Below are 26,632 nucleotides of genomic sequence, written 5' to 3' on the forward strand. Positions count from 1 at the left end.
CAGATGCCAACACTTCCCCAGGGACCAACGCTGCATGCAACAGCTCTCTGGAGTCTGAAAACTCTATATTGCACAGAAGAGCTCAGCAGTCCCAAATCCAGCCCAATTCACGGACATCACCAGCCACCTCTTTGCTTCCTTCCCTATCACTCTCACCCTGTAAGCCATGGACAGATCCCCGATCCCTGTGCGTGAAATCACGGGGCATGGTCACTCCAGAAGCCCATCCCCTCTGCGAGACTTGGCTCATCTGAACCTCAGTAGCTGCTTGAGCAATATCTGCGCTAGACCTCAGCCAGCCCTTTTGAAACTACTCCCCCACGTATTGCCATGGCGGGATAGGAAACTTGGGCTCACTATGCTGCTTCATCCTTCTCTCGTGAGCACGCTAGTTCTCGCTGTGGGCCTCAATGCCAGAACTGCTTTTCGTTTGCACTGTTAGAAACTGTTGAGGACACACTGAGGCCTGCCTCAGAACCGGCTACCTCTGTGCTAGTACAGCGAGACGTGAAGATACGCGTAGGAGAGAGAGGAGCACTGCATACACCAGAAGAGCACAGGGCTAATGCAGCACAAGAAAAGGAAGAAAGTTGGCAAAAGCTGCGTCCCAACAGCGCCTGGAAACACAGTGACACAGAAGACAAGCCCCCCTCCCCTCGCATACACCGCTTCCCGCTCACGACGTTCTATCCAGCTGAAGGATGAGGCCCCGCAGCAGCAAACGCAAGACTTCCACTCCGATCCATATCTGACTAAGCCGGCCGGAGGCCCCAGGCTGGAACAACCTCCACAGAGCACTGCAGCGTTGGGAAACACCAGAGCTTCTGCCCAGGACACCTGCACCCTCCTCACCTCCACACAGCCAGCCTCAGGTCGAGCGCTGGGCACCAGCGCTTTTTGGGAAGGCTCAATAACTCCTGCCAGCCCTCGTCCCACACAGAAAGCGCACACAAGTCGAGGTGCTCACAGACCTTCATTTCTCCCCCCACAAGGAAACACGTGTCCCCATGGCCAGACAATTACCTTCGCTTGTCGAGGACGGAGGTGACAGGGAGGTGGTGTGTGTCGGCGTGGGCGTGGATGCGCTGGTAGTAGTCAGGGTAGTCGGGGACGTGGTCGTTGGAGGAGTAACAGGCGTTGTCCCCGGGGTGCTGCTGCTGGAGGGCGTCGTGCCACTGGTGGTACTGCTGGGACCTGTCGTTGAGATTGGTGGGAGAGTCGTGGTCGACACAGGGACAGTCGTGGTACCGGGGGGAGTGGGGCCTGTCGTCGATATTGGTGGGCGAGTGGTGGTCGACACAGTTTCAACAGATGTGGTGCCGGGGGGAGTGGTTCCTGAGAAAACACAGTGCTTTATTGCAAACCGGCAAATGGCGCTTGGCATTAACCTCCGTGGCTTTCCAGCAACCTCATGAAACGCCATCAACCTGAGCACAGGAAGTGCCGACAGGAATAAAGCAGAACCAGCTCTCCTCGTGGCACTTGCAGAAGAACGTGGGGATCACAGACAAAATCTCCTACAGCTTGCACGGCAGACAGATGCCAACACTTCCGCAGGGACCAACGCTGCATGCAACAGCTCTCTGGAGTCTGAAAATTCTATACTGCACAGAAGAGCTCAGCAGTCCCAAATCCAGCCCAATTCACGGACATCACCAGACACCTCTTTGCTTCCTTCCCTATCGCTCTCACCCTGTAAGCCATGGACAGATCCCCGCTCCCTGTGCGTGAAATCACGGGGCATGTTCACTCCAGAAGCCCATCCCCTCTGCGAGACTTGGCTCATCTGAACCTCAGTAGCTGCTTGAGCAATATCTGCGCTAGACCTCAGCCAGCCCTTTTGAAACTACTCCCCCATGTATTGCCATGGCGGGATAGGAAACTCGGGCTCACTATGCTGCTTCATCCTTCTCTCGTGAGCACGCTAGTTCTCGCTGTGGGCCTCAATGCCAGAACTGCTTTTCGTTTGCACTGTTAGAAACTGTTGAGGACACACTGAGGCCTGCCTCAGAACCGGCTACCTCTGTGCTAGTACAGCGAGACGTGAAGATACGCGTAGGAGAGAGAGGAGCACTGCATACACCAGAAGAGCACAGGGCTAATGCAGCACAAGAAAAGGAAGAAAGTTGGCAAAAGCTGCGTCCCAACAGCGCCTGGAAACACAGTGACACAGAAGACAAGCCCCCCTCCCCTCGCATACACCGCTTCCCGCTCACGACGTTCTCTCCAGCTGAAGGATGATGCCCCGCAGCAGCAAACGCAAGACTTCCACTCCGATCCGTATCTGACTAAGCCGGCCGGAGGCCCCAGGCTGGAACAACCTCCACAGAGCACTGCAGCGTTGGGAAACACCAGAGCTTCTGCCCAGGACACCTGCACCCTCCTCACCTCCACACAGCCAGCCTCAGGTCGAGCGCTGGGCACCAGCGCTTTTTCGGGAAGGCTCAATAACTCCTGCCAGCCCTCGTCCCACACAGAAAGCGCACACAAGTCGAGGTGCTCACAGACCTTCATTTCTCCCCCCACAAGGAAACACGTGTCCCCATGGCCAGACAATTACCTTCGCTTGTCGAGGACGGAGGTGACAGGGAGGTGGTGTGTGTCGGCGTGGGCGTGGATGCGCTGGTAGTAGTCAGGGTAGTCGGGGACGTGGTCGTTGGAGGAGTAACAGGCGTTGTCCCCGGGGTGCTGCTGCTGGAGGGCGTCGTGCCACTGGTGGTACTGCTGGGACCTGTCGTTGAGATTGGTGGGAGAGTCGTGGTCGACACAGGGACAGTCGTGGTACCGGGGGGAGTGGGGCCTGTCGTCGATATTGGTGGGCGAGTGGTGGTCGACACAGTTTCAACAGATGTGGTGCCGGGGGGAGTGGTTCCTGAGAAAACACAGTGCTTTATTGCAAACCGGCAAATGGCGCTTGGCATTAACCTCCGTGGCTTTCCAGCAACCTCATGAAACGCCATCAACCTGAGCACAGGAAGTGCCGACAGGAATAAAGCAGAACCAGCTCTCCTCGTGGCACTTGCAGAAGAACATGGGGATCACAGACAAAATCTCCTACAGCTTGCACAGCAGACAGATGCCAACACTTCCCCAGGGACCAACGCTGCATGCAACAGCTCTCTGGAGTCTGAAAACTCTATATTGCACAGAAGAGCTCAGCAGTCCCAAATCCAGCCCAATTCACGGACATCACCAGCCACCTCTTTGCTTCCTTCCCTATCGCTCTCACCCTGTAAGCCATGGACAGATCCCCGATCCCTGTGCGTGAAATCACGGGGCATGGTCACTCCAGAAGCCCATCCCCTCTGCAAGACTTGGCTCATCTGAACCTCAGTAGCTGCTTGAGCAATATCTGCGCTAGACCTCAGCCAGCCCTTTTGAAACTACTCCCCCACGTATTGCCATGGCGGGATAGGAAACTCGGGCTCACTATGCTGCTTCATCCTTCTCTCGTGAGCACGCTAGTTCTCGCTCTGGGCCTCAATGCCAGAACTGCTTTTCGTTTGCACTGTTAGAAACTGTTGAGAACACACTGAGGCCTGCCTCAGAACCGGCTACCTCTGTGCTAGTACAGCGAGACGTGAAGATACGCGTAGGAGAGAGAGGAGCACTGCATACACCAGAAGAGCACAGGGCTAATGCAGCACAAGAAAAGGAAGAAAGTTGGCAAAAGCTGCGTCCCAACAGCGCCTGGAAACACAGTGACACAGAAGACAAGCCCCCCTCCCCTCGCATACACCGCTTCCCGCTCACGACGTTCTATCCAGCTGAAGGATGAGGCCCCGCAGCAGCAAACGCAAGACTTCCACTCCGATCCATATCTGACTAAGCCGGCCGGAGGCCCCAGGCTGGAACAACCTCCACAGAGCACTGCAGCGTTGGGAAACACCAGAGCTTCTGCCCGGGACCCCTGCACCCTCCTCACCTCCACACAGCCAGCCTCAGGCCGAGCGCTGGGCACCAGCGCTTTTCGGGAAGGCTCAATAACTCCTGCCAGCCCTCATCCCACACAGAAAGCGCACACAAGTCGAGGTGCTCACAGACCTTCATTTCTCCCCCCACAAGGAAACACGTGTCCCCATGGCCAGACAATTACCTTCGCTTGTCGAGGACGGAGGTGACAGGGAGGTGGTGTGTGTCGGTGTGGGCGTGGATGCGCTGGTAGTAGTCAGGGTAGTCGGGGACGTGGTCGTTGGAGGAGTAACAGGCGTTGTCCCCGGGGTGCTGCTGCTGGAGGGCGTCGTGCCACTGGTGGTACTGCTGGGACCTGTCGTTGAGATTGGTGGGAGAGTCGTGGTCGACACAGGGACAGTCGTGGTACCGGGGGGAGTGGGGCCTGTCGTCGATATTGGCGGGCGAGTGGTGGTCGACACAGTTTCAACAGATGTGGTGCCAGGGGGAGTGGTTCCTGAGAAAACACAGTGCTTTATTGCAAACCGGCAAATGGCGCTTGGCATTAACCTCCGTGGCTTTCCAGCAACCTCATGAAACGCCATCAACCTGAGCACAGGAAGTGCCGACAGGAATAAAGCAGAACCAGCTCTCCTCGTGGCACTTGCAGAAGAACATGGGGATCACAGACAAAATCTCCTACAGCTTGCACGGCAGACAGATGCCAACACTTCCGCAGGGACCAACGCTGCATGCAACAGCTCTCTGGAGTCTGAAAACTCTATACTGCACAGAAGAACTCAGCAGTCCCAAATCCAGCCCAATTCACGGACATCACCAGACACCTCTTTGCTTCCTTCCCTATCGCTCTCACCCTGTAATCCATGGACAGATCCCCGATCCCTGTGCGTGAAATCACGGGGCATGGTCACTCCAGAAGCCCACCCCTCTGCGAGACTTGGCTCATCTGAACCTCAGTAGCTGCTTGAGCAATATCTGCGCTAGACCTCAGCCAGCCCTTTTGAAACTACTCCCCCACGTATTGCCATGGCGGGATAGGAAACTCGGGCTCACTATGCTGCTTCATCCTTCTCTCGTGAGCACGCTAGTTCTCGCTCTGGGCCTCAATGCCAGAACTGATTTCGTTTGCACTGTTAGAAACTGTTGAGGACACACTGAGGCCTGCCTCAGAACCGGCTACCTCTGTGCTAGTACAGCGAGAAGTGAAGATACGCATAGGAGAGAGAGGAGCACTGCATACACCAGAAGAGCACAGGGCTAATGCAGCACAAGAAAAGGAAGAAAGTTGGCAAAAGCTGCGTCCCAACAGCGCCTGGAAACACAGTGACACAGAAGACAAGCCCCCCTCCCCTCGCATACACCGCTTCCCGCTCACGACGTTCTCTCCAGCTGAAGGATGAGGCCCCGCAGAAGCAAACGCAAGACTTCCACTCCGATCCCTATCTGACTAAGCCGGCCAGAGGCCCCAGGCTGGAACAACCTCCACAGAGCACTGCAGCGTTGGGAAACACCAGAGCTTCTGCCCAGGACACCTGCACCCTCCTCACCTCCACACAGCCAGCCTCAGGCCGAGCGCTGGGCACCAGCGCTTTTCGGGAAGGCTCAATAACTCCTGCCAGCCCTCGTCCCACACAGAAAGCGCACACAAATCGAGGTGCTCACAGACCTTCATTTCTCACCCCACAAGGAAACACGTGTCCCCATGGCCAGACAATTACCTTCGCTTGTCGAGGACGGAGGTGACAGGGAGGTGGTGTGTGTCGGTGTGGGCGTGGATGCACTGGTAGTAGTCAGGGTAGTCGGGGACGTGGTCGTTGGAGGAGTAACAGGCGTTGTCCCCGGGGTGCTGCTGCTGGAGGGCGTCGTGCCACTGGTGGTACTGCTGGGACCTGTCGTTGAGATTGGTGGGAGAGTCGTGGTCGACACAGGGACAGTCGTGGTACCGGGGGGAGTGGGGCCTGTCGTCGATATTGGCGGGCGAGTGGTGGTCGACACAGTTTCAACAGATGTGGTGCCGGGGGGAGTGGTTCCTGAGAAAACACAGTGCTTTACTGCAAACCGGCAAATGGCGCTTGGCATTAACCTCCGTGGCTTTCCAGCAACCTCATGAAACGCCATCAACCTGAGCAGAGGAAGTGTCGACAGGAATAAAGCAGAACCAGCTCTCCTCGTGGCACTTGCAGAAGAACATGGGGATCACAGACAAAATCTCCTACAGCTTGCACAGCAGACAGATGCCAACACTTCCGCAGGGACCAACGCTGCATGCAACAGCTCTCTGGAGTCTGAAAACTCTATATTGCACAGAAGAGCTCAGCAGTCCCAAATCCAGCCCAATTCACGGACATCACCAGCCACCTCTTTGCTTCCTTCCCTATCGCTCTCACCCTGTAAGCCATGGACAGATCCCCGCTCCCTGTGCGTGAAATCACGGGGCATGGTCACTCCAGAAGCCCATCCCCTCTGCGAGACTTGGCTCATCTGAACCTCAGTAGCTGCTTGAGCAATATCTGCGCTAGACCTCAGCCAGCCCTTTTGAAACTACTCCCCCACGTATTGCCATGGCGGGATAGGAAACTCGGGCTCACAATGCTGCTTCATCCTTCTCTCGTGAGCACGCTAGTTCTCGCTGTGGGCCTCAATGCCAGAACTGCTTTTCGTTTGCACTGTTAGAAACTGTTGAGGACACACTGAGGCCTGCCTCAGAACCGGCTACCTCTGTGCTAGTACAGCGAGACGTGAAGATACGCGTAGGAGAGAGAGGAGCACTGCATACACCAGAAGAGCACAGGGCTAATGCAGCACAAGAAAAGGAAGAAAGTTGGCAAAAGCTGCATCCCAACAGCGCCTGGAAACACAGTGACACAGAAGACAAGCCCCCCTCCCCTCGCATACACCGCTTCCCGCTCACGACGTTCTCTCCAGCTGAAGGATGATGCCCCGCAGAAGCAAACGCAAGACTTCCACTCCGATCCGTATCTGACTAAGCCGGCCGGAGGCCCCAGGCTGGAACAACCTCCACAGAGCACTGCAGCGTTGGGAAACACCAGAGCTTCTGCCCAGGACCCCTGCACCCTCCTCACCTCCACACAGCCAGCCTCAGGCCGAGCGCTGGGCACCAGCGCTTTTCGGGAAGGCTCAATAACTCCTGCCAGCCCTCGTCCCACACAGAAAGCGCACACAAGTCGAGGTGCTCACAGACCTTCATTTCTCCCCCCACAAGGAAACACGTGTCCCCATGGCCAGACAATTACCTTCGCTTGTCGAGGACGGAGGTGACAGGGAGGTGGTGTGTGTCGGTGTGGGCGTGGATGCGCTGGTAGTAGTCAGGGTAGTCGGGGACGTGGTCGTTGGAGGAGTAACAGGCGTTGTCCCCGGGGTGCTGCTGCTGGAGGGCGTCGTGCCACTGGTGGTACTGCTGGGACCTGTCGTTGAGATTGGTGGGAGAGTCGTGGTCGACACAGGGACAGTCGTGGTACCGGGGGGAGTGGGGCCTGTCGTCGATATTGGCGGGCGAGTGGTGGTCGACACAGTTTCAACAGATGTGGTGCCGGGGGGAGTGGTTCCTGAGAAAACACAGTGCTTTATTGCAAACCGGCAAATGGCGCTTGGCATTAACCTCCGTGGCTTTCCAGCAACCTCATGAAACGCCATCAACCTGAGCAGAGGAAGTGTCGACAGGAATAAAGCAGAAACAGCTCTCCTCGTGGCACTTGCAGAAGAACATGGGGATCACAGACAAAATCTCCTACAGCTTGCACGGCAGACAGATGCCAACACTTCCGCAGGGACCAACGCTGCATGCAACAGCTCTCTGGAGTCTGAAAACTCTATACTGCACAGAAGAGCTCAGCAGTCCCAAATCCAGCCCAATTCACGGACATCACCAGCCACCTCTTTGCTTCCTTCCCTATCGCTCTCACCCTGTAAGCCATGGACAGATCCCCGATCCCTGTGCGTGAAATCACGAGGCATGGTCACTCCAGAAGCCCATCCCCTCTGCGAGACTTGGCTCATCTGAACCTCAGTAGCTGCTTGAGCAATATCTGCGCTAGACCTCAGCCAGCCCTTTTGAAACTACTCCCCCATGTATTGCCATGGCGGGATAGGAAACTCGGGCTCACTATGCTGCTTCATCCTTCTCTCGTGAGCACGCTAGTTCTCGCTCTGGGCCTCAATGCCAGAACTGATTTCGTTTGCACTGTTAGAAACTGTTGAGGACACACTGAGGCCTGCCTCAGAACCGGCTACCTCTGTGCTAGTACAGCGAGACGTGAAGATACGCGTAGGAGAGAGAGGAGCACTGCATACACCAGAAGAGCACAGGGCTAATGCAGCACAAGAAAAGGAAGAAAGTTGGCAAAAGCTGCGTCCCAACAGCGCCTGGAAACACAGTGACACAGAAGACAAGCCCCCCTCCCCTCGCATACACCGCTTCCCGCTCACGACGTTCTCTCCAGCTGAAGGATGAGGCCCCGCAGAAGCAAACGCAAGACTTCCACTCCGATCCCTATCTGACTAAGCCGGCCGGATGCCCCAGGCTGGAACAACCTCCGCAGAGCACTGCAGCGTTGGGAAACACCAGAGCTTCTGCCCAGGACCCCTGCACCCTCCTCACCTCCACACAGCCAGCCTCAGGCCGAGCGCTGGGCACCAGCGCTTTTCGGGAAGGCTCAATAACTCCTGCCAGCCCTCATCGCACAAAGAAAGCACACACAAGTCGAGGTGCTCACAGACCTTCATTTCTCCCCCCACAAGGAAACACGTGTCCCCATGGCCAGACAATTACCTTCGCTTGTCGAGGACGGAGGTGACAGGGAGGTGGTGTGTGTCGGCGTGGGCGTGGATGCGCTGGTAGTAGTCAGGGTAGTCGGGGACGTGGTCGTTGGAGGAGTAACAGACGTTGTCCCCGGGGTGCTGCTGCTGGAGGGCGTCGTGCCACTGGTGGTACTGCTGGGACCTGTTGTTGAGACTGTCGCGCGAGTGGTTGTTGTCGTGGTTGTAGTGAAAGGAGTGCTCGTTGTGCTTGAATGGGTTACTTCTGTGGTTGTGGAGTGGATGGTTGTCGTGGTAGTGGATGTAGTAGTTGTAGTACACCACGGAGGTAGTTCGGGAACACAGCAGACTTTGATCTGATAATTGACGCAGACTGGCATTGGAATCATGCCTCCTGGCTTCTGATCCTCATTTTTACAGAGGAGCCCTGTGTTAACGTTACATTCCACTTTTTGCCCTAAATCTGAAATGGGAATGTCAGGCCATTTCTCTGCTCTGCATGAAATATTCTCAACCTTCGCACAGTTCCATGGAGGCCTATTTATCTGAATCGTCTCAAAGGTCTCATCATCACCACCGTTTGGGCCATATTGTGGGTAACTCTCATCGATCCAGTCAGTCCAGGTGCAGCCCTCTGGAGGGAGTGTGCAGGGTTCTAATGGGGAACAGCAACAAAAGCATACAATTAGAAAGAGGAAGGAAAGAATCACTTCAGACAGGTTTAGACAGATCTAATGGTCAGGCATAGCAGCATATATTGGACGTAAGGGCTGCCACAGAGTCTGAACACAGAGTCTAGCAAAAGGTGGGCTGCCATCTGAAGCCTTCTGCAGAATCCTGCCAGAGAATATCTGCCTTCTCACAGCCACACCTACACTTCAGTGGCAGGAAAGGCCACAGAGAAAATGCAAGAGAGGAAAGGGAAGAAAGTAGAAAAGTTGCACCCAAACAACACCAAAAGGGAGAGTAGGAAAAGAAAAAAAGCCCCTCTTCAATGGAAAAACAGGCATCAAAACAGAGTGGATATTTGTGTATCACTAAAAACAGTTGTCGATGTGGTGCTCGTGATGGAGGACATTGTGCCACTGGTGGTACTGCAGGGACCTAGAGTGGTGGTCGATATAGGGACAGTTGTGGTACTGGGGTGAGTGGGGCCTGTCGTTGATATTGGCGGGAGAGTGGTGGTTGACACAGTTTCAACAGGTGTGGTGCCATTGGGAGTGGTTCCTGAGAAAACACAGTGCTTTATTGCAAACCGGCAAATGGCGCTTGGCATTAACCTCCGTGGCTTTCCAGCAACCTCATGAAACGCCATCAACCTGAGCACAGGAAGTGCCGACAGGAACAAAGCAAAACCAGCTCTCCTCGTGGCACTTGCAGAAGAACATGGGGATCACAGACAAAATCTCCTACAGCTTGCACAGCAGACAGATGCCAACACTTCCGCAGGGACCAACGCTGCATGCAACAGCTCTCTGGAGTCTGAAAACTCTATACTGCACAGAAGAGCTCAGCAGTCCCAAATCCAGCCCAATTCACGGACATCACCAGACACCTCTTTGCATCCTTCCCTATCGCTCTCACCCTATAAGCCATGGACAGATCCCCGATCCCTGTGCGTGAAATCACGGGGCATGGTCACTCCAGAAGCCCATCCCCTCTGCGAGACTTGGCTCATCTGAACCTCAGTAGCTGCTTGAGCAATATCTGCGCTAGACCTCAGCCAGCCCTTTTGAAACTACTCCCCCACGTATTGCCATGGCGGGATAGGAAACTCGGGCTCACTATGCTGCTTCATCCTTCTCTCGTGAGCACGCTAGTTCTCGCTCTGGGCCTCAATGCCAGAACTGCTTTTCGTTTGCACTGTTAGAAACTGTTGAGGACACACTGAGGCCTGCCTCAGAACTGGCTACCTCTGTGCTAGTGCAGCAAGACGTGAAGATACGCGTAGGAGAGAGAGGAGCACTGCATACACCAGAAGAGCACAGGGCTAATGCAGCACAAGAAAGGGAAGAAAGTTGGCAAAAGCTGCGTCCCAACAGCGCCTGGAAACACAGTGACACAAAAGATAAGCCCCCCTCCCCTCGCATACACCGCTTCCCGCTCATGACGTTCTCTCCAGCTGAAGGATGAGGCCCCGCAGAAGCAAACGCAAGACTTCCACTCCGATCCGTATCTGACTAAGCCGGTCGGAGGTCCCACGCTGGAACAACCTCCGCAGAGCACTGCAGCGTTGGGAAACACCAGAGCTTCTGCCCAGGACCCCTGCACCCTCCTCACCTCCACACAGCCAGCCTCAGGCCGAGCGCTGGGCACCAGCGCTTTTCGGGAAGGCTCAATAACTCCTGCCAGCCCTCATCCCACACAGAAAGCGCACACAAGTCGAGGTGCTCACAGACCTTCATTTCTCCCCCCACAAGGAAACACGTGTCCCCATGGCCAGACAATTACCTTCGCTTGTCGAGGACGGAGGTGACAGGGAGGTGGTGTGTGTCGGTGTGGGCGTGGATGCGCTGGTAGTAGTCAGGGTAGTCGGGGACGTGGTCGTTGGAGGAGTAACAGGCGTTGTCCCCGGGGTGCTGCTGCTGGAGGGCGTCGTGCCACTGGTGGTACTGCTGGGACCTGTCGTTGAGATTGGTGGGAGAGTCGTGGTCGACACAGGGACAGTCGTGGTACCGGGGGGAGTGGGGCCTGTCGTCGATATTGGCGGGCGAGTGGTGGTCGACACAGTTTCAACAGATGTGGTGCTGGGGGGAGTGGTTCCTGAGAAAACACAGTGCTTTATTGCAAACCGGCAAATGGCGCTTGGCATTAACCTCCGTGGCTTTCCAGCAACCTCATGAAACACCATGAACCTGAGCAGAGGAAGTGTCGACAGGAATAAAGCAGAACCAGCTCTCCTCGTGGCACTTGCAGAAGAACATGGGGATCACAGACAAAATCTCCTACAGCTTGCACGGCAGACAGATGCCAACACTTCCGCAGGGACCAACGCTGCATGCAACAGCTCTCTGGAGTCTGAAAACTCTATATTGCACAGAAGAGCTCAGCAGTCCCAAATCCAGCCCAATTCACGGACATCACCAGCCACCTCTTTGCTTCCTTCCCTATCGCTCTCACCCTGTAAGCCATGGACAGATCCCCGCTCCCTGTGCGTGAAATCACGGGGCATGTTCACTCCAGAAGCCCATCCCCTCTGCGAGACTTGGCTCATCTGAACCTCAGTAGCTGCTTGAGCAATATCTGCGCTAGACCTCAGCCAGCCCTTTTGAAACTACTCCCCCACGTATTGCCATGGCGGGATAGGAAACTCGGGCTCACTATGCTGCTTCATCCTTCTCTCGTGAGCACGCTAGTTCTCGCTCTGGGCCTCAATGCCAGAACTGCTTTTCGTTTGCACTGTTAGAAACTGTTGAGGACACACTGAGGCCTGCCTCAGAACCAGCTACCTCTGTGCTAGTACAGCGAGACGTGAAGATACGCGTAGGAGAGAGAGGAACACTGCATACACCAGAAGAGCACAGGGCTAATGCAGCACAAGAAAAGGAAGAAAGTTGGCAAAAGCTGCGTCCCAACAGCACCTGGAAACACAGTGACACAGAAGACAAGCCCCCCTCCCCTCGCATACACCGCTTCCCGCTCACGACGTTCTCTCCAGCTGAAGGATGAGGCCCCGCAGCAGCAAACGCAAGACTTCCACTCCGATCCCTATCTGACTAAGCCGGCCGGAGGTCCCACGCTGGAACAACCTCCACAGGGCCCTGCGGCGTTGGGAAACACCAGAGCTTCTGCCCAGGACCCCTGCTCCCTCCTCACCTCCACACAGCCAGCCTCAGGCCGAGCGCTGGGCACCAGCGCTTTTCGGGAAGGCTCAATAACTCCTGCCAGCCCTCGTCCCACACAGAAAGCGCACACAAGTCGAGGTGCTCACAGACCTTCATTTCTCCCCCCACAAGGAAACACGCTTCCCCATGGCCAGACAATTACCTTCGCTTGTCGAGGACGGAGGTGACAGGGAGGTGGTGTGTGTCGGCGTGGGCGTGGATGCGCTGGTAGTAGTCAGGGTAGTCGGGGACGTGGTCGTTGGAGGAGTAACAGGCGTTGTCCCCGGGGTGCTGCTGCTGGAGGGCGTCGTGCCACTGGTGGTACTGCTGGGACCTGTCGTTGAGATTGGTGGGAGAGTCATGGTCGACACAGGGACAGTCGTGGTACTGGGGGGAGTGGGGCCTGTCGTCGATATTGGCGGGCGAGTGGTGGTTGACACAGTTTCAACAGATGTGGTGCCGGGGGGAGTGGTTCCTGAGAAAACACAGTGCTTTATTGCAAACCGGCAAATGGCGCTTGGCATTAACCTCCGTAGCTTTCCAGCAACCTCATGAAACGCCATCAACCTGAGCAGAGGAAGTGCCGACAGGAATAAAGCAGAACTAGCTCTCCTCGTGGCTCTTGCAGAAGAACATGGGGATCACAGACAAAATCTCCTACAGCTTGCACGGCAGACAGATGCCAACACTTCCCCAGGGACCAACGCTGCATGCAACAGCTCTCTGGAGTCTGAAAACTCTATACTGCACAGAAGAGCTCAGCAGTCCCAAATCCAGCCCAATTCACGGACATCACCAGCCACCTCTTTGCTTCCTTCCCTATCGCTCTCACCCTGTAAGCCATGGACAGATGCCTGCTCCCTACACGTGAAATCAAGGGGCATGTTCACTCTAGAAGCCCTTCCGCTCTGCAGGACTTGGCTCATCGGAAGCTGAGTAGCTGCCTGAGCAATATCTGCGCTAGACCTCAGCCAGCCCTTTTGAAACTACTCCCCCACGTATTGCCATGGCGGGATAGGAAACTCGGGCTCACTATGCTGCTTCATCCTTCTCTCGTGAGCACGCTAGTTCTCGCTCTGGGCCTCAATGCCAGAACTGCTTTTCGTTTGCACTGTTAGAAACTGTTGAGGACACACTGAGGCCTGCCTCAGAACCGGCTACCTCTGTGCTAGTACAGCGAGACGTGAAGATACGCGTAGAAGAGAGAGGAGCACTGCATACACCAGAAGAGCACAGGGCTAATGCAGCACAAGAAAAGGAAGAAAGTTGGCAAAAGCTGCGTCCCAACAGCGCCTGGAAACACAGTGACACAGAAGACAAGCCCCCCTCCCCTCGCATACACCGCTTCCCGCTCACGACGTTCTCTCCAGCTGAAGGATGAGGCCCCGCAGCAGCAAACGCAAGACTTCCACTCCGATCCCTATCTGACTAAGCCGGCCGGAGGCCCCAGGCTGGAACAACCTCCACAGAGCACTGCAGCGTTGGGAAACACCAGAGCTTCTGCCCAGAACCCCTGCACCCTCCTCACCTCCACACAGCCAGCCTCAGGCCGAGCGCTGGGCACCAGCGCTTTTCGGGAAGGCTCAATAACTCCTGCCAGCCCTCATCCCACACAGAAAGCGCACACAAGTCGAGGTGCTCACAGACCTTCATTTCTCCCCCCACAAGGAAACACGTGTCCCCATGGCCAGACAATTACCTTCGCTTGTCGAGGACGGAGGTGACAGGGAGGTGGTGTGTGTCGGTGTGGGCGTGGATGCGCTGCTAGTAGTCAGGGTAGTCGGGGACGTGGTCGTTGGAGGAGTAACAGGTGTTGTCCCCGGGGTGCTGCTGCTGGAGGGCGTCGTGCCACTGGTGGTACTGCTGGGACCTGTCGTTGAGATTGGTGGGAGAGTCGTGGTCGACACAGGGACAGTCGTGGTACCGGGGGGAGTGGGGCCTGTCGTCGATATTGGCGGGCGAGTGGTGGTCGACACAGTTTCAACAGATGTGGTGCTGGGGGGAGTGGTTCCTGAGAAAACACAGTGCTTTATTGCAAACCGGCAAATGGCGCTTGGCATTAACCTCCGTGGCTTTCCAGCAACCTCATGAAACACCATGAACCTGAGCAGAGGAAGTGTCGACAGGAATAAAGCAGAACCAGCTCTCCTCGTGGCACTTGCAGAAGAACATGGGGATCACAGACAAAATCTCCTACAGCTTGCACGGCAGACAGATGCCAACACTTCCGCAGGGACCAACGCTGCATGCAACAGCTCTCTGGAGTCTGAAAACTCTATATTGCACAGAAGAGCTCAGCAGTCCCAAATCCAGCCCAATTCACGGACATCACCAGACACCTCTTTGCTTCCTTCCCTATCGCTCTCACCCTGTAAGCCATGGACAGATCCCCGCTCCCTGTGCGTGAAATCACGGGGCATGTTCACTCCAGAAGCCCATCCCCTCTGCGAGACTTGGCTCATCTGAACCTCAGTAGCTGCTTGAGCAATATCTGCGCTAGACCTCAGCCAGCCCTTTTGAAACTACTCCCCCACGTATTGCCATGGCGGGATAGGAAACTCGGGCTCACTATGCTGCTTCATCCTTCTCTCGTGAGCACGCTAGTTCTCGCTCTGGGCCTCAATGCCAGAACTGCTTTTCGTTTGCACTGTTAGAAACTGTTGAGGACACACTGAGGCCTGCCTCAGAACCAGCTACCTCTGTGCTAGTACAGCGAGACGTGAAGATACGCGTAGGAGAGAGAGGAGCACTGCATACACCAGAAGAGCACAGGGCTAATGCAGCACAAGAAAAGGAAGAAAGTTGGCAAAAGCTGCGTCCCAACAGCACCTGGAAACACAGTGACACAGAAGACAAGCCCCCCTCCCCTCGCATACACCGCTTCCCGCTCACGACGTTCTCTCCAGCTGAAGGATGAGGCCCCGCAGCAGCAAACGCAAGACTTCCACTCCGATCCCTATCTGACTAAGCCGGCCGGAGGTCCCACGCTGGAACAACCTCCACAGGGCCCTGCGGCGTTGGGAAACACCAGAGCTTCTGCCCAGGACCCCTGCTCCCTCCTCACCTCCACACAGCCAGCCTCAGGCCGAGCGCTGGGCACCAGCGCTTTTCGGGAAGGCTCAATAACTCCTGCCAGCCCTCATCCCACACAGAAAGCGCACACAAGTCGAGGTGCTCACAGACCTTCATTTCTCCCCCCACAAGGAAACACGCTTCCCCATGGCCAGACAATTACCTTCGCTTGTCGAGGACGGAGGTGACAGGGAGGTGGTGTGTGTCGGCGTGGGCGTGGATGCGCTGGTAGTAGTCAGGGTAGTCGGGGACGTGGTCGTTGGAGGAGTAACAGGCGTTGTCCCCGGGGTGCTGCTGCTGGAGGGCGTCGTGCCACTGGTGGTACTGCTGGGACCTGTCGTTGAGATTGGTGGGAGAGTCGTGGTCGACACAGGGACAGTCGTGGTACTGGGGGGAGTGGGGCCTGTCGTCGATATTGGCGGGCGAGTGGTGGTTGACACAGTTTCAACAGATGTGGTGCCGGGGGGAGTGGTTCCTGAGAAAACACAGTGCTTTATTGCAAACCGGCAAATGGCGCTTGGCATTAACCTCCGTAGCTTTCCAGCAACCTCATGAAACGCCATCAACCTGAGCAGAGGAAGTGCCGACAGGAATAAAGCAGAACTAGCTCTCCTCGTGGCTCTTGCAGAAGAACATGGGGATCACAGACAAAATCTCCTACAGCTTGCACGGCAGACAGATGCCAACACTTCCCCAGGGACCAACGCTGCATGCAACAGCTCTCTGGAGTCTGAAAACTCTATACTGCACAGAAGAGCTCAGCAGTCCCAAATCCAGCCCAATTCACGGACATCACCAGCCACCTCTTTGCTTCCTTCCCTATCGCTCTCACCCTGTAAGCCATGGACAGATGCCTGCTCCCTACACGTGAAATCAAGGGGCATGTTCACTCTAGAAGCCCTTCCGCTCTGCAGGACTTGGCTCATCGGAAGCTGAGTAGCTGCCTGAGCAATATCTGCGCTAGACCTCAGCCAGCCCTTTTGAAACTACTCCCCCACGTATTGCCATGGCGGGATAGGAAACTCGGGCTCACTATGCTGCTTCATCCTTCTCTCGTGAGCACGCTAGTTCTCGCTCTGGGCCTCAATGCCAGAACTGCTTTTCGTTTGCACTGTTAGAAACTGTTGAGGACACACTGAGGCCTGCCTCAGAACCGGCTACCTCTGTGCTAGTACAGCGAGACGTGAAGATACGCGTAGGAGAGAGAGGAGCACTGCATACACCAGAAGAGCACAGGGCTAATGCAGCACAAGAAAAGGAAGAAAGTTGGCAAAAGCTGCGTCCCAACAGCGCCTGGAAACACAGTGACACAGAAGACAAGCCCCCCTCCCCTCGCATACACCGCTTCCCGCTCACGACGTTCCCTCCAGCTGAAGGATGAGGCCCCGCAGCAGCAAACGCAAGACTTCCACTCCGAACCCTATCTGACTAAGCCGGCCGGAGGACCCACGCTGGAACAACCTCCACAGAGCACTGCAGTGTTGGGAAACACCAGAGCTTCTGCCCAGGACCCCTGCTCCCTCCTCACCTCCACACAGCCAGCCTCAGGCCGAGCGCTGGGCACCAGCGCTTTTCGGGAAGGCTCAATAACTCCTGCCAGCCCTCATCCCACACAGAAAGCGCACACAAGTCGAGGTGCTCACAGACCTTCATTTCTCCCCCCACAAGGAAACACGTGTCCCCATGGCCAGACAATTACCTTCGCTTGTCGAGGACGGAGGTGATAGGGAGGTGGTGTGTGTCGGCGTGGGCGTGGATGCGCTGGTAGTAGTCAGGGTAGTCGGGGACGTGGTCGTTGGAGGAGTAACAGGCGTTGTCCCCGGGGTGCTGCTGCTGGAGGGCGTCGTGCCACTGGTGGTACTGCTGGGACCTGTCGTTGAGATTGGTGGGAGAGTCGTGGTCGACACAGGGACAGTCGTGGTACTGGGGGGAGTGGGGCCTGTCGTCGATATTGGCGGGCGAGTGGTGGTTGACACAGTTTCAACAGATGTGGTGCCGGGGGGAGTGGTTCCTGAGAAAACACAGTGCTTTATTGCAAACCAGCAAATGGCGCTTGGCATTAACCTCCGTAGCTTTCCAGCAACCTCATGAAACGCCATCAACCTGAGCAGAGGAAGTGCCGACAGGAATAAAGCAGAACTAGCTCTCCTCGTGGCTCTTGCAGAAGAACATGGGGATCACAGACAAAATCTCCTACAGCTTGCACGGCAGACAGATGCCAACACTTCCCCAGGGACCAACGCTGCATGCAACAGCTCTCTGGAGTCTGAAAACTCTATACTGCACAGAAGAGCTCAGCAGTCCCAAATCCAGCCCAATTCACGGACATCACCAGCCACCTCTTTGCTTCCTTCCCTATCGCTCTCACCCTGTAAGCCATGGACAGATGCCTGCTCCCTACACGTGAAATCAAGGGGCATGTTCACTCTAGAAGCCCTTCCGCTCTGCAGGACTTGGCTCATCGGAAGCTGAGTAGCTGCCTGAGCAATATCTGCGCTAGACCTCAGCCAGCCCTTTTGAAACTACTCCCCCACGTATTGCCATGGCGGGATAGGAAACTCGGGCTCACTATGCTGCTTCATCCTTCTCTCGTGAGCACGCTAGTTCTCGCTCTGGGCCTCAATGCCAGAACTGCTTTTCGTTTGCACTGTTAGAAACTGTTGAGGACACACTGAGGCCTGCCTCAGAACCGGCTACCTCTGTGCTAGTACAGCGAGACGTGAAGATACGCGTAGGAGAGAGAGGAGCACTGCATACACCAGAAGAGCACAGGGCTAATGCAGCACAAGAAAAGGAAGAAAGTTGGCAAAAGCCACATCCCAACAGCGCCTGGAAACACAGTGACACAAAAGACAAGCCCCCCTCCCCTCGCATACACCGCTTCCCGCTCACGACTCCAGCTGAAGGATGAGGCCCCGCAGCAGCAAACGCAAGACTTCCACTCCGATCCCTATCTGACTAAGCCGGCCACCCACCTCTGTGCTGGAACAACCATCCACAGGGCTAATGCAGCACAAGAAAAGGAAGAAAGTTGGCAAAAGCTGCGTCCCAACAGCGCCTGGAAACACAGTGACACAGAAGACAAGCCCCCCTCCCCTCGCATACACCGCTTCCCGCTCACGACGTTCCCTCCAGCTGAAGGATGAGGCCCCGCAGCAGCAAACGCAAGACTTCCACTCCGAACCCTATCTGACTAAGCCGGCCGGAGGACCCACGCTGGAACAACCTCCACAGAGCACTGCAGTGTTGGGAAACACCAGAGCTTCTGCCCAGGACCCCTGCTCCCTCCTCACCTCCACACAGCCAGCCTCAGGCCGAGCGCTGGGCACCAGCGCTTTTCGGGAAGGCTCAATAACTCCTGCCAGCCCTCATCCCACACAGAAAGCGCACACAAGTCGAGGTGCTCACAGACCTTCATTTCTCCCCCTACAAGGAAACACGTGTCCCCATGGCCAGACAATTACCTTCGCTTGTCGAGGACGGAGGTGATAGGGAGGTGGTGTGTGTCGGCGTGGGCGTGGATGCGCTGGTAGTAGTCAGGGTAGTCGGGGACGTGGTCGTTGGAGGAGTAACAGGCGTTGTCCCCGGGGTGCTGCTGCTGGAGGGCGTCGTGCCACTGGTGGTACTGCTGGGACCTGTCGTTGAGATTGGTGGGAGAGTCGTGGTCGACACAGGGACAGTCGTGGTACCGGGGGGAGTGGGGCCTGTCGTCGATATTGGCGGGCGAGTGGTGGTTGACACAGTTTCAACAGATGTGGTGCCGGGGGGAGTGGTTCCTGAGAAAACACAGTGCTTTATTGCAAACCGGCAAATGGCGCTTGGCATTAACCTCCGTGGCTTTCCAGCAACCTCATGAAACGCCATCAACCTGAGCAGAGGAAGTGCCGACAGGAATAAAGCAGAACTAGCTCTCCTCGTGGCTCTTGCAGAAGAACATGGGGATCACAGACAAAATCTCCTACAGCTTGCACGGCAGACAGATGCCAACACTTCCGCAGGGACCAACGCTGCATGCAACAGCTCTCTGGAGTCTAAAAACTCTATACTGCACAGAAGAGCTCAGCAGTCCCAAATCCAGCCCAATTCACGGACATCATCAGCCACCTCTTTGCTTCCTTCCCTATCGCTCTCACCCTGTAAGCCATGGACAGATCCCCGCTCCCTGTGCATGAAATCACGGGGCATGTTCACTCTAGAAGCCCATCCCCTCTGCGAGACTTGGCTCATCTGAAGCTGAGTAGCTGCCTGAGCAATATCTGCGCTAGACCTCAGCCAGCCCTTTTGAAACTACTCCCCCACATATTGCCGTGGCAGAATAGGAAACTCGGGCTCACTATGCTGCTTCATCCTTCTCTCGTGAGCACGCTACTTCTCGCTCTGGGCCTCAATGCCAGAACTGCTCTTCGTTTGCACTGTTAGAAACTGTTGAGGACACACTGAGGCCTGCCTCAGAACCGGCTACCTCTGTGCTAGTACAGCGAGACGTGAAGATACGCGTAGGAGAGAGAGGAGCACTGCATACACCAGAAGAGCACAGGGCTAATGCAGCACAAGAAAAGGGAAGAAAGTTGGCAAAAGCCACGTCCCAACAGCGCCTGGAAACACAGTGACACAAAAGACAAGCCCCCCTCCCCTCGCATACACCGCTTCCCGCTCACGACGTTCTCTCCAGCTGAAGGATGAGGCCCCGCAGCAGCAAACGCAAGACTTCCACTCCGATCCCTATCTGACTAAGCCGGCCGGAGGCCCCAGGCTCGAACAACCTCCGCAGGGCCCTGCGGCATTGGGAAACACCAGAGCTTCTGCCCAGGACCCCTGCACCCTCCTCACCTCCACACAGCAAGCCTCAGGCCGAGCGCTGGGCACCAGCGCTTTTCAGGAAGGCTCAATAACTCCTGCCAGCCCTCCTCCCACACAGAAAGCGCACACAAGTCGAGGTGCTCACAGACCTTCATTTCTCCCCCTACAAGGAAACACGTGTCCCCATGGCCAGACAATTACCTTCGCTTGTCGAGGACGGAGGTGACAGGGAGGTGGTGTGTGTCGGTGTGGGCGTGGATGCGCTGGTAGTAGTCAGGGTAGTCGGGGACGTGGTCGTTGGAGGAGTAACAGGCGTTGTCCCCGGGGTGCTGCTGCTGGAGGGCGTTGTGCCACTGGTGGTACTGCTGGGACCTGTTGTTGAGACTGTCGCGCGAGTGGTTGTTGTCGTGGTTGTAGTGAAAGGAGTGCTCGTTGTGCTTGAATGGGTTACTTCTGTGGTTGTGGAGTGGATGGTTGTTGTGGTAGTGGATGTAGTAGTTGTAGTACACCACGGAGGTAGTTCGGGAACACAGCAGACTTTGATCTGATAATTGACGCAGACTGGCATTGGAATCATGCCTCCTGGCTTCTGATCCTCATTTTTACAGAGGAGCCCTGTGTTAACGTTACATTCCACCTTTTGCCCTAAATCTGAAATGGGAATGTCAGGCCATTTCTCTGCTCTGCATGAAATATTCTCAACCTTTGCACAGTTCCATGGAGGCCTATTTATCTGAATCGTCTCAAAGGTCTCATCATCACCACCGTTTGGGCCATATTGTGGGTAACTCTCATCGATCCAGTCAGTCCAGGTGCAGCCCTCTGGAGGGAGTGTGCAGGGTTCTAATGGGGAACAGCAACAAAAGCAAACAATTAGAAAGAGGAAGGAAAGAATCACTTCAGACAGGTTTAGACAGATCTAATGGTCAGGCATAGCAGCATATATTGGACGTAAGGGCTGCCACAGAGTCTGAACCCTAGCAAAAGGTGGGCTGCCATCTGAAGCCTTCTGCAGAATCCTGCCAGAGAATATCTGCCTTCTCACAGCCACACCTACACTTCAGTGGCAGGAAAGGCCACAGAGAAAATGCAAGAGAGGAAAGGGAAGAAAGTAGAAAAGTTGCACCCAAACAACACCAAAAGGGAGAGTAGGAAAAGAAAAAAAGCCCCTCTTCAATGGAAAAACAGGCATCAAAACAGAGTCGATATTTGTGTATCACTAAAAACAGTTGTCGATGTGGTGCTCGTGATGGAGGACATTGTGCCACTGGTGGTACTGCAGGGACCTAGAGTGGTGGTCGATATAGGGACAGTTGTGGTACTGGGGTGAGTGGGGCCTGTCGTTGATATTGGCGGGAGAGTGGTGGTTGACACAGTTTCAACAGGTGTGGTGCCATTGGGAGTGGTTCCTGAGAAAACACACTGCTCTATTGCAAACCGGCAAATGGCGCTTGGCATTAACCTCCGTGGCTTTCCAGCAACCTCATGAAACGCCATCAACCTGAGCAGAGGAAATGTCAACAGGAATAAAGCAGAACTAGCTCTCCTTGTGGCTCTTGCAGAAGAACATGGGGATCACAGACAAAATCTCCTACAGCTTGCACGGCAGACAGATGCCAACACTTCCCCAGGGACCAACACTGCATGCAACAGCTCTCTGGAGTCTAAAAACTCTATACTGCACAGAAGAGCTCAGCAGTCCCAAATCCAGCCCAATTCACGGAGATCATCAGCCGCCTCTTTGCTTCCTTCCCTATCCCTCTCACCCTGTAAGCCATGGACAGATCCCCGCTCCCTGTGCGTGAAATCAAGGGGCATGTTCACTCTAGAAGCCCTTCCGCTCTGCGGGACTTGGCTCATCGGAAGCTGAGCAGCTGCCTGAGCAATATCTGCGCTAGACCTCAGCCAGCCCTTTTGAAACTACTCCCCCACATATTGCCATGGCGGGATAGGAAACTCGGGCTCACTATGCTGCTTCATCCTTCTCTCGTGAGGACGCTAGTTCTCGCTCTGGGCCTCAATGCCAGAAATGCTTTTCGTTTGCACTGTTAGAAACTCTTGAGGACACACTGAGGCCTGCCTCAGAACTGGCTACCTCTGTGCAAGTACAGTGAGAAGTGAAGATACGTGTAGGAGAGAGAGGAGCACTGCATACACCAGAAGAGCACAGGGCTAATGCAGCACAAGAAAAGGAAGAAAGTTGGCAAAAGCCACGTCCCAACAGCGCCTGGAAACACAGTGACACAAAAGATAAGCCCCCCTCCCCTCGCATACACCGCTTCCCGCTCACGACGTTCCCTCCAGCTGAAGGATGAGGCCCCGCAGCAGCAAACGCAAGACTTCCACTCCGATCCCTATCTGACTAAGCCGGCCGGAGGCCCCAGGCTGGAACAACCTCCGCAGAGCACTGCAGTGTTGGGAAACACCAGAGCTTCTGCCCAGGACCCCTGCACCCTCCTCACCTCCACACAGCCAGCCTCAGGCCGAGCGCTGGGCACCAGCGCTTTTCGGGAAGGCTCAATAACTCCTGCCAGCCCTCCTCCCACACAGAAAGCGCACACAAGTCGAGGTGCTCACAGACCTTCATTTCTCCCCCCACAAGGAAACACGTGTCCCCATGGCCAGACAATTACCTTCGCTTGTTGAGGACGGAGGTGACAGGGAGGTGGTGTGTGTCGGTGTGGGCGTGGATGCGCTGGTAGTAGTCAGGGTAGTCGGGGACGTGGTCGTTGGAGGAGTAACAGGCGTTGTCCCCGGGGTGCTGCTGCTGGAGGGCGTTGTGCCACTGGTGGTACTGCTGGGACCTGTCGTTGAGACCGGCGGGCGAGTTGGTGTCCACAGAGTTGTAGTCGAAGTAGTGCTCCTTGTTGTGGACACTGTTGTTGGCGTACCAGTGCTGTATTCTGTACTTGGAATGCAGATCTGGTCCTCGATGCAGCAAATTCTAATCTCGTAATTATGGCAGTATTTAGTATCACTGTTTACCTGATCTTTATTATTGCAGATGAGCCCTGTGTTAACATTACATTCCACTTTCTGCCCTAAATCTTCAATGGATGTGTCCGGCTTGTCCGTTGCTCTGCATGAGATATTCTCAGCTTTTAGGCATTCCCAGGATGTATTGTACTTCTTGATATTTTCAAAGGTTTCGTAGTCCCCACTGTTTACATCAGAATTGTTTGGCTTACTCACGTCGAACCAGTCTGTCCATATGCAGTCACAATATAGTACTGGGAGACATCAGAAAGAAGAACCATTAGGAACAGCAGGGACAGAAACAGCATACTCATGAGCGGTGCAATGGTCCTCCACTGCACACAAGGGTGCACCTTGGTCATTGCCACTCACCTACACCCTCCCCCCGCAAATCAGTACACAGGCACTGTCAAGCCAGATTTGCTTCCCCTCATAATAAGGGCAAGGTGCTGTTTGGGGCTTTTCATGGCAAGAAACTGGCGTAAGGGAAAAACATTAAGTAGAACAGGACCAAACAGGGACTGTCAGAACTCTCACACCTTCTCTTCCCTATCACAGCGCCTGTTTTATCTCAAGGCAAAACACAGGACCACAAAGTGAGAAGGCATAGGACACACAGTGCTGCCAAAATGTCAGGCTGGTTCCCAGCAGTGTGAGGAATGGTCATAGGAACTCTGACAGAATCTGTCTGCCCAGAGTCTTGGTTTGTAGCAAGTGTCTAGTGATGGTCTAAAGCCTTTCCCCAAACCTACCAGTTAAAACCTGCCTTCCTAGAGCTAGAACTGCAGGTGAGTGGCAGCAACAACCACAAAGTCAATGCAGGAGAATTAAGGGAATAAAGTCTGAAAAGCCATGCCCCAACAGTGGTTGAAATGATAGTGCCACAAAAAACAACCCCCCTGCCATTGCACACCACACATCCTGCTGTGTATGTCCTCTTCAGCTGAAGTATGAAGCCCAATAGCAGCAAAAGCCAGACATTTCATCAGCACAGTAGCTGCCTAAGCTGGGCAGAAGCACCATGAAAAAAATATCCTTATGCTCAAGATAATCAAAGAATTGGAACTGAGATGCAGAAATATGTTGTGCACTCTTACTTCTAAATGGAGAGCTTAGTACCCTAGAGCTCAGGAGCCTTTTGTGGTTTTTTTTTTTTTTTTTTTTTTTGAAATCTACATCAACAGCTTTCTTCAAAGCACCACAGTGAAGACATATGTTAAGTTGCCAATAGACCTTTTCCCCCATACTAAGGCAACATGTGACACACAGAGCAGAGAATTACTTGGTAGTGTAGTTGGAGGAGGCTGGGTTTGAGTTCTTATTGTTGGTGGGACCATGCTTGTAATAGTTGGAGTGGGTACTGATGTGCCAGGAACTGTTGTCGTTGTCCCCAGGGTGCTGGTGGTGCTCAAGGGCGGCATGCTGGTGGTTGCACTGGTGGGAGACTCTGATGGAGTTGGTGTGGGAGTAGTGGTTGGTACTGGGAGATATTAACAAGAGGAACAATTATAAACAGCAGGGACAGAGACAGTAGGTAAAGATGAAAGCAGATGCATGGGTGGGACAGAAGATTTACTGAACAGAAGGTAGGACTTTGCCACAAACCTACAGTAGTCAGCTCAGTCTTACTGCAACAAAGGTCTATATCACTAGTCTTTCCTTTCTGACTCCAGAATGCAGACTAGGGCCAAATCAGTACACAGACATGATTGAGACACCCCTTAACTAGTGAAGACAGTTGGGATGTTGCTCTGGTCAGCTTCTCACTAGATGAAATAAACCCCCCAGTGAGTAAGACATGAGGAGGAGAAAGGCCTTGTGGTTCTTCCCACCTTTGCCTTATCACTCTGAACACCTCGCTATCTCAGAGATATCTCAGTGAGAGCTAAGAGGGGAAGGTGTAGTCAGGGAAGGAAGTATGCACAGGGATATGTTCCTGTCTGAACTTCATGTCACCTCCCTGTGGTGCAACAGCAGCCTGAGTAAGAGGTTCAGAGAAGTACTAGTGAGTCTCAATAGCCAAAGGCCACAGCTCACAGCAAGTGACAACTGGCAGGGTGATAAAATTCCGTGAAGGCTTCCAAGGCAATCCTTCCTTCCTAGACCTACAACCACAGTCAAGTATCAGTATTGACAGAAAGAAAGCAGGAGAAGGGGAAGAAATTCTGCACAGCCCCACACAGATAATGCTTAAAAGGATAGTACTCCAAATCAAGGTCTATTCTAATCTCACACAATGGGTCCTTCTGAGAATGTTCTCTCCAGTGGAAGGATACAGCTCAAAACCAGCAAAGTAAGATTTCGTGCCAGCTCAGTATCTGTCACAGAGATGGCATGCCTTAAGTAGCTGACAACCCGCTATTTATCCTATGGCAAGGCAAGAAAAGAGAGTATTGGTCTGCTAAATACCTGTGGAGGCCGAAGTTACTGGGCTGGTAACTGATGGCGTGGTTTGGCTTATGGTGGCTGGAGTGGTTATTGGTGGGCTGGTAGTTGATTTTGTTGGCAGGGTTGTAGTACTTGTGGGTATTGTTGTTCTGATGGTGACTGGGCTTGTAGTTGGAGTATCACAAGAAATTTCCTGCCACTCACAACAGTTTACTCTGATTTCATAATTATAGCAAAGACGCCAGATACTTGTGTCTTGCTCCTCATTTTTACAGATGAGTCCATATGTAACATTACACTCCACTTTCTGGCCAAGTTGCTCTAAGCTTAAATCAGGCTTATTTTTAGCCCTGCATTCAATGTTTTCAGGAAGGTCACATATTTCATGTCCATGTTTATTTATTTCATAATAGGTTTCATAGTCACCACCACCTTCTTCAGGTTTACTGACATCAAACCACTGAGACCAATCACAGATAAATCCAAGGCATGGAGCTGCAAGAAAAGACAGAGGTTCAGCATCTGAGCTCACAGAGGAAATTCTGAGTAGGTTCACTTTGTATTCTACTCCATTAATGACTGAAGTGATGCATTGCAATTTGTCATTTTTGCAAGACAAAAGAATTCTAAAACTGGTTCAATGTTACCAGTTTCTTCAACAGGAAGCTTTGCATAAAAATAAAACCACCAACCTGGAGGCTTTCAAGGTCTTTCTTCTTAATATACTTGTCACATTTTTACAATGTCAGGTCTTTAAAAACATATATTTTTTGGTTTTAAAACCAAATGTTTTTAAAATGTATTTCTGTAGTAGTCATCTTCAACTTACTAATCCTTTAGAAGTTCCTTTGACATTTTATAGTAACATTTTTTTTTATTTAAAA

At 54.1% G+C, this 26,632-nt stretch overlaps 1 protein-coding gene across 1 annotated transcript in view; it reads right to left on the reverse strand.

The window, feature by feature from the left end:
• Positions 1–26,632, reverse strand: part of MUC2 (mucin 2, oligomeric mucus/gel-forming) — a 76,557-nt gene that overhangs the window by 24,329 nt on the left and 25,596 nt on the right. Inside the window, 15 exon segments of the mRNA XM_066997591.1 lie at positions 1,024–1,263; positions 2,561–2,800; positions 4,097–4,267; positions 5,631–5,801; positions 7,124–7,478; positions 8,702–9,343; positions 11,140–11,379; positions 12,676–12,915; positions 15,748–16,013; positions 17,310–17,549; positions 19,075–19,288; positions 20,586–21,227; positions 23,018–23,614; positions 24,643–24,840; positions 25,770–26,243. Coding sequence (XP_066853692.1) covers positions 1,024–1,263; positions 2,561–2,800; positions 4,097–4,267; positions 5,631–5,801; positions 7,124–7,478; positions 8,702–9,343; positions 11,140–11,379; positions 12,676–12,915; positions 15,748–16,013; positions 17,310–17,549; positions 19,075–19,288; positions 20,586–21,227; positions 23,018–23,614; positions 24,643–24,840; positions 25,770–26,243 — 4,930 coding nt within the window.

This window comes from Anser cygnoides, chromosome 5 (genome assembly GCF_040182565.1).
Source record: "Anser cygnoides isolate HZ-2024a breed goose chromosome 5, Taihu_goose_T2T_genome, whole genome shotgun sequence".
In the NCBI taxonomy this organism is placed as follows: domain Eukaryota; kingdom Metazoa; phylum Chordata; class Aves; order Anseriformes; family Anatidae; genus Anser; species Anser cygnoides.